The 12,894-nt window shown below is 39.2% G+C and overlaps 1 protein-coding gene across 26 annotated transcripts in view; it reads left to right on the forward strand.

The window, feature by feature from the left end:
- Positions 1-12,894, forward strand: part of adgrl2a (adhesion G protein-coupled receptor L2a) — a 139,779-nt gene that overhangs the window by 64,309 nt on the left and 62,576 nt on the right. For 21 of the 26 annotated variants that reach the window (XR_013194829.1, XR_013194830.1, XR_013194827.1 and 18 more), the window contains exons 4-5: positions 6,994-7,103; positions 12,089-12,103. Coding sequence is in view for 22 of the 26 variants with exons in the window: in XM_077202789.1 (XP_077058904.1) it covers positions 6,994-7,103; positions 12,089-12,103 (125 nt within the window). In the remaining 4 variants the exon portion in view is untranslated. The remainder of the gene's footprint in view (positions 1-6,993; positions 7,104-12,088; positions 12,104-12,894) is intronic. The other 5 variants (XM_077202783.1, XM_077202800.1, XM_077202801.1 and 2 more) reach the window with 1 other exon arrangement.

A 12,894-nucleotide genomic window follows, 5' to 3' on the forward strand; every position in this document is an offset into this window, starting at 1 on the left:
AATGTAAAAATTCAGAAAGTGTTCTGTAATGGGTATGTTTAGGGCTAGGATTAGTGTAGTGGGATTACATATACAGTTTGTACAGTATAAAACACATTAAGTCTATGTAAATTCCCCGTAAAACATGAAAACTCAATATTTTCTTTTCTGTGTCCATTTTCTGGGCTCCTTAAGTAAACCTTTCTAGATTATTTTATATCTAGTTTCAACAATTGTTTATATACACATCAGTTAATTTGCTTGAAACAACTGATATATCAAAGAATCTCATTTGTATTATATTTTTTCTTTTGTGTAGCCATTTTATATTATATTGGTGAAGTTCAGATTTCCTGACTGAAATATTTCCTCCAATTTACCACACTATTGTTTTGCTTTAATGAGTTAAATGTCTACTGTAAATGTTGTGATATCTTAAAAGCATTGCTTCTGTGAGTTTTCAGAGTTTAGGAGGGAGAGATCTGTCGAATGAGGGGCGTCCTGTGAAACCGCTTAATGTGTGACTGTGGTGTGAAGAGCAAACACCAACTGTCGGCTAACAGGAACATTATGAGAAAGGGAATTTAGCATACAGTAGCCCCAAACAGTATTTGAAAAGTTTATCAACATATTAAAATGTATAAATGTCATTATATTAGATTAGAAAATATCAAGTCTATCAAGTATCAAGTGGAGTTTATTTAAGGCCGTTTTCAGACATGTAGGTCGTTTGCTTTCTTCTGGAACAGGAACTTAATTTGTTACAATATTGCATTTTCTTCTTGGTTTGATTTGCTTTCACAAGGCAACAAATGTACCAAAATGTGTTTATGCATGTCAAATGTCAGTAAACAGTTAGGGAGCCAATCCTCTTCGAGCACTATTGAACGAGCCAATGGAATTGGCGTGCGTGATTCGCATCACACACTCCGCCGCCATGGGCGGGGGTATAAATACGGAAGTGGATGCACGCACGAGTTGCCTTTCGCTTCGGAGCCCATCGTGGATTGATGTCTCTGAAGAGTCTTGTTGTTTTCAACGACCGAGTGTGTCGGTGTTCTTGCGGGAAGATCTACCAGTGTTGGTGTTTCTACTGCGCGAGTGCAGCGGTGATTGCAAGCTTCTTAGCTCTCAACTGCTGTTCTAACAGCATCAAATATCTCTGTTTGTTTGTGCATTGACAGCTGGTTAGAGGGCGAGAAGTGAGTGCTTTACTGTTTCAGTCAGCTGATTCAGTGTTGCCGCGGTCATTCCCTGTGTGCTCCGGCACTGGTGGCGGTCCCATTTCTTAAAAGAACAACACGGGTGTGATTGTGTCTTTCTCAAGACGCAATTCCATCTGTGTGTTTCTGGGTGCGGTAAGCTCTGTCCCCCTCTGATGGTCACGAAAGCTGTATTGTGTGTTTGGGCTAACAGCACGCTGAGACAGCTTTCATGGATGAGTCATGTTCCCATTGCGGGAATATGACCATCTCAGTGCTGAGATCAAGACTCGTAAAAGTTAAAAGCATAGGTGCAGTCCCTGCCTCTGGGCCTGGCCCTGGCCCTTCTTCTGGGTTACCTTCCCAGAGGAAGACCGGGGTGCCGTCCAAGCTGGGTGATCTGAGGATTACAGTGAGGGGTGATCCGCCCGGCAAAGCCCCATGGATCCCTCACTCCTCTTACGCACCGCGACCGGTGATGCTCCCCAATGAACCTTCTGGTCCCTCTGTAATGGACCGACCAGCTGTTTCATTTGGGGCCACTCCAGGGGATAGTTTGTCTTTGACAGCATCGGACGGGGAGCTGAACTCTGGAGATGACGACTCGGCTGCGCTGCCTCCCTCTGGGAGACCAGCATTGCCCGAGCCAGTAACAGAGATGTCAGCTATGCTGAAAAAGGCCGCCGAGGAGGTAGGGCTCGTGTGGAACCCTCCACTGTGTCCCGAGCCGTCTCGGTTGGATGATTGGTTTCTCGGGGCGGGTCGGGCTGGTTCTCAGCCCACCGCCCCGGTGCCTTTTTTTTTCCTGAAGTGCATGAGGAGCTTACGGGGGTGTGGACGGCACCTTTCTCTGCCAGAAACCACCTAAGTAACTCCTCCCCCTCACTACCCTTGACTGGGGGGCGGTGAAGGGTTACGAGGCTATCCCTCCAGTGGAGCGGTCTGCAACTATGTCCGGCGGCCGCTGCCTCCTGGAGAGATGATCCTCGTCACCCCTATAAAGCCTGTAAGTTCTCGTCCGATCTCACGGGCAAGGCTTACAAAGCTTATGGGCAAGCCACTTCCTCTCTGCATGCCATGGCGTTGCCCCAGGTCCACCAGGCCAAGGCACTCATGAACATGCACAAGAGTAGTCCGGACCGTGAGCTCATGGGTGAGCTCCGCACTGCAACCGACCTCACCCTCCGGGGTATGAAGGTTGCAGCTTGCGCGATCGGTACAGCAATGTCCACACTTGTGGTCCAGGAGCGCCATTTCTGGCTCAACCTGGCTGATACGAGAGAAGCGGACAAGGTTCAATTCCTGGACTCTCCCATTTCTCAGGTTGGGTTATTCAGCAACGCTGTGGAGTTCCCCATGGATGGAGAGGTTGCTCTTGGAGTAGACACCAAGCTTTTTAATTATGTGTGTGTCTGTTCCGCCATTGGCTACCGTAAAAGCGGGGTCAGCGGTACCCATATTTTCAAAAAAAGAGCAAACTTCTCTATTCCTGGGTCCCAAGAGGGCCAGTCTGGCAGTGTGTGACCCTGTATAGCCTTACATCCCTCAGCCCCCCTTGGTCGCCAGCAGGCAGCTTGGTGCATTGGAGGACCCGGTCATCCGGCTTCTCATGTGCCCCCTGCCGTCAGTGGATACAGGTAAGTGTTGCACTGCACACTAACACCTGACTCTCCACCTTGCTGCCCCACCTCAGACACGGCTATCGTTCGGCTCCACTCAAATCAGTGATAGTCATCATACTACGTGCTGAGCAGTTTTGCTCCTGAAAACTCAGTGATATTCATCACACCTAGTGTTGAGCAGTGCTCCTTACTTGTGCGCGCATATCTATGTCCTACTGACGAAGGACTTGATATAGCCGCTCCCTCCAGCCGATATGAAGGTCAGTTGTTGTAAACTCGTTCTTCATGGTAGTATGTGGTCAGTGGTGACCATCTTGGCCCAAGCTGGTCTGCAGCATCTGACCTGAATGACTAACGCATTCTCATCCTTTGGCGTCATATGTGACGCCATATGACAAAACGGCGAAATACTACGCACATGGCACCCTTTATCGTCAATATAACACGCACTGTGATGGGTAGGTTTAGGTGTGGGGTAGGGTCTGCGTCTCATATTCACGCGAAAGGATGCCAGTCAACTTTATGACGCCTTGGGTTCGCGTGTTATATTCACGCTAAAGGGTGCCATGTGCGTAGTATTTCGCCGTTTTGTCATATGGCGTCACATATGCCGCCAAAGGATGAGAACGGGCTCGAATGACATGTGCTTCAGATCTCTACCTTCTGCACCACAGGTCATCCTGTGTCTTGCGTGTGAGGGTTTGAAGTATCAGTACAGAGTCCTACCCTTCGAGTGCTCCATAGCCAAGGTGACCGTGGCAGAGCGGCACGCCCTGTGTGACAGCAGTTCACCCCGGCCTGCTGTCAAACCCTCACCGACTGAGGGGCCATGTACAAAGGGCCTGCTTTAACGGAGGCCTGGGTAACCTCATATATATATATATATATATATATATATATATAAACATTGGGTCAAATTGCTTTTTTTCCTCAACTAAGCCTACCCAGAATTTGTTTTAATTTTTTTTTTATTCCTAAATAAACTGAACTAATGGAGAAAATACACCAGTTACCGAAACAAACGCTCCAAAATGAGCCAGATGTGAAAACGCCCTTGATGAAAGATAGCACACACACACTTTTCAATCACGACAAGTTTAGTAAAATAAGAAGTATTTGGACACTTTGTTGTTGTCAATCGTTGGGATTAATGTGATGAGTTACACCTGTGTTGCCTGGATGGCATGTAACTTCATATATCCAATAAACTGGTATTGAAAGCTTAAAAGTAATTGCAAAAATGACATTAAGAATGATATTTTAAAACTACAAGAAATATAGTACCAAAAACATTAAAATACAATAATAATAAAAAAAAATCTATATTGTATCAAGGCAAGTTTTCTAAAATAATAAAATGTTGTTAGACTTGTTATGCCATTATTTTGACTCCATAAGTTATTATTTATCTTCTTCCTCTTTTAAGATAATTTGTGATCATAATTTATTCACATGGCACATTATGCAAATGAACAACACAGTGTTACTGAATGAAATATGAATGGGAACAGTCTCCCTATAATACAACTACAAATAACCAAACAACCAATCGCCACATTATGGCACCAGCTTTGGCCGTGTTATAATTTTAGATCTATAATTCATTTATATGGGTAAACATGCTGATATTCTCATCTGTTACCACATATGAGTGCTCGTTAATAAAGAAACTCCCATATGAGGGACGTATTTTTTCAGCAAAGCTGGTGTCTATGTATAAATTTTCATCTTCAAACATTACCCTAGGGAATTCACAGCTGTGGACGGAGCAGCACTCAGTTCCACGTGCTTCACTGCTTTTACGAGAAAAAAAAAAGTCTCCACTTGTTTATTAGCAAATAGAACATAAGACAAATGAATTGTCTGGGTCGTGTGCTGAGGTAAAGAGAAATTACTCCAGGAAGAGATGCTGCCCCAAGGCCAGGTCAGAAAAACGCCAGCAGGCTAATTCACCCCAGTGCTGCGCTTACAATAAAACATGCTCTCTATTCCCAAACCAAAGACCTTTGTTTCTAGATTCTTTCCCTTTAAGTTAGGACAATCACCCTACATTATTCTTAGAAATTGTGAGATACAGCATACATTTTTCATGTTAAAATCTACAATAATATTCTGGTCTGAAGTACAGCCCAACAAACACCACTAAAAATATGTATTAGTAGTTATCTTCTAAAGGACCAATAATTCATTGTTTTTGAGTTGCTATATAGTTATTTTGGAGATTAAAAAAAAAACATTTTGATGTTACATTTACACTATACCTATTATATACCACTATTACACTATATAGTTTGAAATCTTGAAGATTTGTAATATTTTTGAAAGAAGTCTTTTATGTTCACCAAGGAGGCATTTATTTGATCAAATTCATAAAAACAGAATTTCAAACTCTGAAATATTGCAATTTAAATTTGGTTGTGATGTTGTAATTTATTCCTGTGATCAAAGTTGAATTTCCAGTTGGCATTACTTCAGTTTTCAGTTTCACGTGAACCTTGAGAAATAATTGTAAAATGCTGATTTTGTGCAACAAAAACTGTTTTTAACAATGGAATTAATAGAAGAAATTCTTGAGCACTAAATCAGCATGTTAGAAAACTGAAAACACACAAACACACACACACACACACACACACACACACACACACACACACACACACACACACACACACACACACACACACACACACATACACACACACACACACACACACACACACATATATATATATATATAAACATATTTTTTTTATTTTTGTGAGCAACTAAGTTATTTGTGGAACTTAAAAACAGCATTTAAGGTTTTTTTTGTTTTTAAATTGAACCATTATTTTTTTATTGGATTCTGGGTTTTTTGAAACAAGTACATTGATGGTTAATAAAGAACTAGAGTTATTTGTAGAAATTAGGGAGGGAAAAAAACACATTTAAGGCTTTAAACCATTTTTGGTTCTAAATTGAACCATTCTTTTTCAGTGAAAAATGTAGTTGCTTAGAAGATTTAGCGAGGGGACAGCATAGATCCAGACCTCAGGAACAACGTGACACAGATTGATGGACTATACAGCCGTTACTTTTCAGTATCTAGCTGTACACAGTGTCTCTAAGCCATTAGATCATTTTTGCACTTTATCTTTTATTGATGTGCTTAATTTTAGTTCCTAGAACCCACATAAACCACCTTCTGCATGACTTCCTGTTAAACAGGCAGTGGAGGGATGGTTAGTTCATTCTGAGTGAAATGGCATATAGGGAAAATGAATCCATCATAGGTACAATCAGCCTGGCCTCCGGGGGGATTCATACAGAAGTATAACTCATGTGCTGGCAGGTATGAACACTCATAGATGAGGCTGTTTATCTTTGTCGTTGGGCTGAAAAGGTCCACTTTGGCATCTATCCGCTCCGCTAATTCCCGCCGTCTTTTATCTGGTTCCTGCTCTGGGCCACCATCCCTCCGTCCATCAGCTCTGTCTGCAGGGTTGCTCTTGGTTTGACGCAAGTCACAAAATCAGCTATTGTATTCAGAGCTGATTGATATAGGGATGGAGATGGTTCTTACTGCGGAACATGAAATCCATGGGGAGGAGTCGGATCCAGATTCAACTCCTCCCACCTTACATACACCTAAACCTAGCCAACTCCGCCCCCTGATCCCTAAACACACCCCTAATCCCTAAACCCAACCCTAATCCTACCCATATCCACCCCTTGGATCTTGATCCGACTCCTCCCCGTGGATCTGATGTACTGCATTGAGGTGCTACTGCAGGAATGTCCAGGGTTCAATACAAGTTAAGCTTAACACAAAAATAGTTTAGGGTATGTTTACACCACAACGATGCACTTGCGGTTTTCCTGTACAGACAATAATATTGTCAAAACGTCAAATCCTCGTTCACATGAATCCACGAAAACAACTAAAAAGGCTGAATTATGCATGCCAGGCTAGTAGTTTGTGATGTCACTTTGTAAAGAAACACTATAGATTTCTATAGTGAAAAACGTTGTTTTGACATAATGCAGAAATTATTCAAAATTGTAATTTTCCATTGTAATCAACATTACTCCACAAATTCTGTTGCTAGAGCAAAATCCGGAACATTCCTTTAAACTCGGGGGCATTTTTGTGTGTGTGTGTTTGTGTGTATGTATGTGTTTCACTTTTATATTTCTCTTGCTCCGTTCAGGTGTAACAACAGAACGCAGTGCATCGTCATCACTGGACCAGATGTTTTTCCTGACCCCTGCCCAGGAACGTATAAGTACCTAGAAGTCCAGTATGAATGTGTTCCCTACAGTAAGTATAAGCCATCTTTTTAAATCTATATATATTTATGTTTAAGACTAAAAGCCTTTTTATGGTTGTGCCTTCAAATGTTTTTCTCCAGGATACAGTTTTTTTCCTTGATAATATAGTGTTTATAAAACATGTACAGTAGGCACTTTTACAGGTTTTGTAAATTTTACAGCATTTGCCACTGATCATACTTCTTGTCAAAAGTAAAATAGTTTAAAAATACACACACACACACACACACACACACACACACACACACACACACACACACACACACACACACACACACACACACACACACACACACACACACACACACACACACACACACACACACACACACACACACACACAATTACATCACTTGTAATTAGTTTTAAGTAATGTTCATTTGATTGTAGTATAATACAGCTTTATCTAGAAGGCCCAACTTCTGGTGAGTCATTATTGCAGAAGTTTCAAACTCCAAACATTGAAAGTGAACTGTAATTGAAAAGCACAAGGCAGGGGATGGATACAAGAACATGTACAAGTCATTGAATATCCCTCGGGGTACAGTTAAATCTACAATTAAGAAATGGAAAGAGTATGACACAGCTGTAAATCTTCCTAGACCGTCCTCAATAACTGAGTGACCGTGTTGGACTGGTGAGAGAGACCACCAAGAGACCACCAATGATTTACAAGCTTCAGTGGCTGAGATTGGAGACTGTGCATACAACAACTGTTGCCTGGGTGCTTCTCCAGTCAGGGCTGTATGAGGAAGTGCCAAAGATAAGTTAAATAGATTGTTAAAAATAAGTCATATGACATCTTGGCTACAATTTGCAAAAAGGCATGAGGCCTCAAACAGGTGGAAGAAGGTTGTGTGGTCTCAGTTTTTGAATTGGTGAATATTCGTTAAAATAGACGAAATACATTTTTAATCATTCTTAAAAATGAGATTGCAGTTCGACATGGAAGTTATCATAATAATAATAATAATAATAATAATAATAATAATAATAATAATAATAATAATAATAATAATAATAATAATAATAATAATAATAATGTAATACTACGCAAGAATATGTATACTGCTATTTATATTTATGCATTTATACACACACACACACACACACACACACACACACACACACACACACACACACACACACACACACACACACACACACACACACACACACACACACACACACACACACACACACACACACACACACACACACACACTGTATATAAAACTTTTTATAGGTACTGTATTATCAATGTATTATCAATGTCAGTGTTTGCAAGACAAGTTTGTATTCAAATCTGTAGTGAATCTTTTTTTTTTTTTTTGCTATTAAACAATAGCTGCTTTTGTCTTTGGAAAATAAAACGAGCACACACTGTCATGAAAACACCAAGTTTCTTTGATGCAGCATTTCATTTGCACCAAATCTAAGATTAAAACAAAAAAAAAACTATTCGTTTGCTGCCTTGCAAGCACTGCTATTTCCTTCAGGATAGAAATAGTTATTCATGATTTCTTGTGTTTGATTTGTATCATAAAACCTAGTAGAGTGGATTAGGTGTGATTGTAGCGCACATAGCTTGATACAAAATGCTTTTTGCTGCCTTCTTTAAATTTGACAAAAACTAAAATGTAAGCAGTTAAATGTGAACATTTTTCAATGTGCTTTTCTCCCTTTGAAAAGTTCCTTTTTAGCCGTCTGTAAACTATCAGGATCATCACAGCAATACATGAAAGCAAAGCAACATTCTCTGACGTCCAGTAATACAGTATAATCACTCAGAGATAGACCTGCATGATTTATTTGGCCTTAAAAAAATATTTGGGTAAGCATAGATATGCCGGTTTTATGCCAACTAATAAACAGACCTTAGATATTTTACGTTAGCACTTGATTATTGTGTTTGCTTGTAAGAAACCGCAACTATACGACTGTCATAAAAGACAAATGACTGCACATGGATCTAACATGAGCAAACTCCAAACAAACGCCTCACTTCTATTCTCAGATTTCCCATTACATTAAGAGTATGGATTGTTTTGCTCCATTAAACAATTAGATAGTAATATTATTCTCTGATTGAACTGTCTCGTCTTCTCAGAGAATGTTTCCAGAGACTTCACATACCAGACGGGGTCCTCTGCCGCACATTTCCCACCAAGATAACAAAGGCCCACTGGATTTTAGTGCTTAATATTAGTTTAGTCTACATCCGTATCTATGGGTTATTGAAGTCAAAATTCCACGCAAAATTTTGAAAGCTGTTGTTTCATAAAGTTTCATGTTTTTTCAGCTTTTCTCCTGGAATATCTGTGATTGTTCACCTTTTCTTTGCTGATATGCAAGCACCTTCACAGAATACGTTTTTGTGTTGTGTTTTTTTGTTTGTCTTTTTTTGTCTTAATGTCTTAATGTTTTTGCATTACCTCCTCTAGGCATTTCCAGGCTGTCCGGAACAGTTTTATTTGCTAATCACAGTTTGACTCCATAGGACGGCATGTCATGTCACCCTCAGGCTGCTGAATGCTGTTTTTCGACTTTATTATTTTCTTGTCTTGTTTGGTTGTAACAGTGGAATGTTCATGGTGTTCTTTGGCTGATGGTATCCCAGAGAACAGTATTTGTCCCAGTAGTGGACTGCATACTTTGTGATCCAGCCAAATTGCATTGGTTGACTAAACTATAAATGATTTGCCTCATAGATGGATGTTGCCATGCTTTTCTTTTTTTTCCCCCCATTAGTTGTAACCTACATGTACCTCATTAGTTACCCGGAACTATAAGGACTAACTTAGTTCTTTCTTCTTTTTTTTTTTTTTTTTCAATGGGTAAAGGCTAAGTTTATTTATGTATTTGTTTGTTTGTTTGTGTGTTTATACATCCATTCATTCATTAATTTATTAATGTAATCATTCATTCAAGCCTTTTTTTGTTGCTGTAATATTAAGAAACTGAAACCCCTTTTCCAATCAAAAATATGACACTATAATGCATCCAGATGGGGGTATTTTTCTTTGTAATTTGTATTATTCTCAATTGTGATTCACATTATACATCAGTTCTACAATAAATATTTTTTATTAAAGTATTTATTTGTTAAATCAGCATAAATTAAAGGCAGCACAACGACAAATACTATCAAAGCTATCATACAACTTAAAAAAAAAAAGTTAAATATACATACACTTATTATTAATGGTCCTAATGGTACTACAAAATATAATTCATTTTCTGCTAAATGTATTTTGTTATATCTTCTTTGTCTTTTTTCTGTGTTCTGGAAAGGTTTATGAGATTCATTTAAATGCTTGATAGAGCTACTGTACAAAATAGTGACTTCAATGAAAAGAACACCATGCTCAGTCTCATGGACATTGTGCCCAGGGAATGGACACCCTTAGTAGATCGATCATAATAATAAAAGAAGGAAATCTGAGAAATGTAGCTTTATATTGTTGGAAATGTTCACGTTTTGGATTATGTAACATACTGCTGCTGATGATGGCCTTCATGAGATGAAACGTCTGAAGACTGTCAAGATTATATTTGTATGTCTGTCTGCATTCCGTCTTTCTGTCTGTCTGTATGTTTCTGTTTATCTGGTGCTATGGAAAAATTTAGAAGGACAGTGCATTGGCCCGTACAAAACAATGACGATAACAATTGAATTTTTAGAAGAAAAAATTTTAAACAAGCATTACAGTTCCAGCCAAAAAGATCTGAAAAATCTAAATAATGCTAATGATTTTTTTGATGTTTAGAAAAATATCTTCAAGAAAATTATTATCCATGGAAAAAGCTTTCAGTAAAATTTGGAACTGGCACTGCACTGTTATTCAGTGAAACAGGCACAAAAATCAATCATTTATATTTGATAATTACGAATAATAAAAATTACACTTGTAAATTACAGATGAAACATTCATTATTTACTCACCCTCATGATGTTCCATCCCATATTAATTTATAATATGGGTATTATAATTATGTTAATATTAACCCATATAAAAAGTTACCTTCTGAAGAAAATTCTGGTCACTCATTTCAATATTATGAAAGTGAAAATGCTGTTAAACTCTGATATGACAAAGAACCACCATAAAAAAAGTAATGAAAGTGGTTTATTCAAAGTCATGTGATAGATTTGTAAAGACACAATTTTAAAGTTAATATTATTTTTACTCAAAGCTGATCCACAGCCTTATTGTAACTGCATGAATAAGAATGAGATTGATCAAAAGAATATATATATATTTTTGAGGGTGAAAAAATGGTTTGCATTTGGCTCCATAGTCTTTCATTAGGAAAAGTAACCCAAGAAAATGACAGAAATATGATTTCCAAAGTAAGAAGCACCAGTCCACCAATTGCCCGCTGCCACCCTAATCTGGTCGAAAGAAAAATGAAAATGTGGCTTTTTAAAAAGTATGACTATATTTGACAAACTTTATGTGCATGTTAGAAATCCAAACTGCAAGTGTTCATACAAAGCCTTGAAGGGCTGACAAAAACTCTGTGGTTGGAGAGGATCTATAGAGATGAGGAACAGCTTTATTTTTCTGGTTTTGAGTTTCCCTCCAGCACAACTTACCATCTGTCCACCTGGAATTCAGATTTCCCTGGTCGATGTCCCTGAGTTCTTATGAAAATCTATACGCCACTATCTAGAATTCAGCCCGTGTATTTCCCCGCAGCTTTCCCCCGACAACAGCAGATTGATTCGTCTTCAATGCCACATACGCTGTCCTTTTGTACTGTGACAGAACACCCTTTAACCTGCCTCTCTTTCATGTTTAAGGTGTCTAACTGCGTTCTTTTTCTCCTCTGACAGCTGTAGCTCTGTGCATTATGCCCGTAACCTCATGACATGTTAACTGCATGTGATCATGGACATGATGGTTAATTCATTTTAATCTCTTTTTCCCCTTGCACTCCTTTCATTCTCTCTTCCAACGCTTAAAATAGAAGTGGAGCAAAAAGGTAAATCACTGACACAATCAGCTCCTTGTTTTTCTTTCTTTAATATATATATATATTTATATATTTATATATATTTTTTGTGGTTGTAAAATCTTCCTGTGCCCACTCTTGCTGTTCTTATAGCAGGCAGTAGCAGAAAGGGTCTTATATTGTAGTAAAGGTCAGTGCACGAGCTGCAATCGGAGGGAAGCTTTAAAAGAAAATGATAAAGCACAAGTTAAATGTTAGCTGTAATGCCGAGGGTACAAATGCCCCATTTCCCCCTCCTCTTCCTTTCCTCCACACTCTTTTATTGCCTGTTCGAACCCCAGTCCCACTCCACACTCCCAGCATGCTCTGGTAACAGATTTACTCTAGACATTACACTGCCTCTACTGTTTCTCGCTTTCCCTTCCTCTAATTGTCTATCTTTCTATCTCTCTCTCCCTCTCTCTATCTCTCTCTCTATCTCTCTTGCTTTCTCACTTTACCCTTTCTACATGTTTGATTATAATGGCTTTGTTAAGAAGAAAGGAAATGCTTTATGCTGTAAAATCATTGCAACATTAGGCCCGTAGGAAATATGTAAAAGCTGTGGAAAAACTTGTCTCAGGACACAGACTGCCTGTATGCTGCTCTTCTCTGCGTCTTTCTCAAGCCTTATTTAGTCGTCTGCTTTTATTTGCAGGGCAGATTTGTCGTATTCCTTCCTTTTTCCTTTGTGTTTGGTTGTGGATTGATTATTCCATCACTCCCCTTCAGTATGTCCAAGCAGCAGTGAGCCAAAACTGTTTGCTTATGGACACATAAAA

This window comes from Siphateles boraxobius, unplaced genomic scaffold (genome assembly GCF_051911475.1).
Source record: "Siphateles boraxobius isolate OS27281-9 unplaced genomic scaffold, OSU_SipBor_1 5, whole genome shotgun sequence".
NCBI classification, from domain to species: Eukaryota; Metazoa; Chordata; class Actinopteri; order Cypriniformes; family Leuciscidae; genus Siphateles; species Siphateles boraxobius.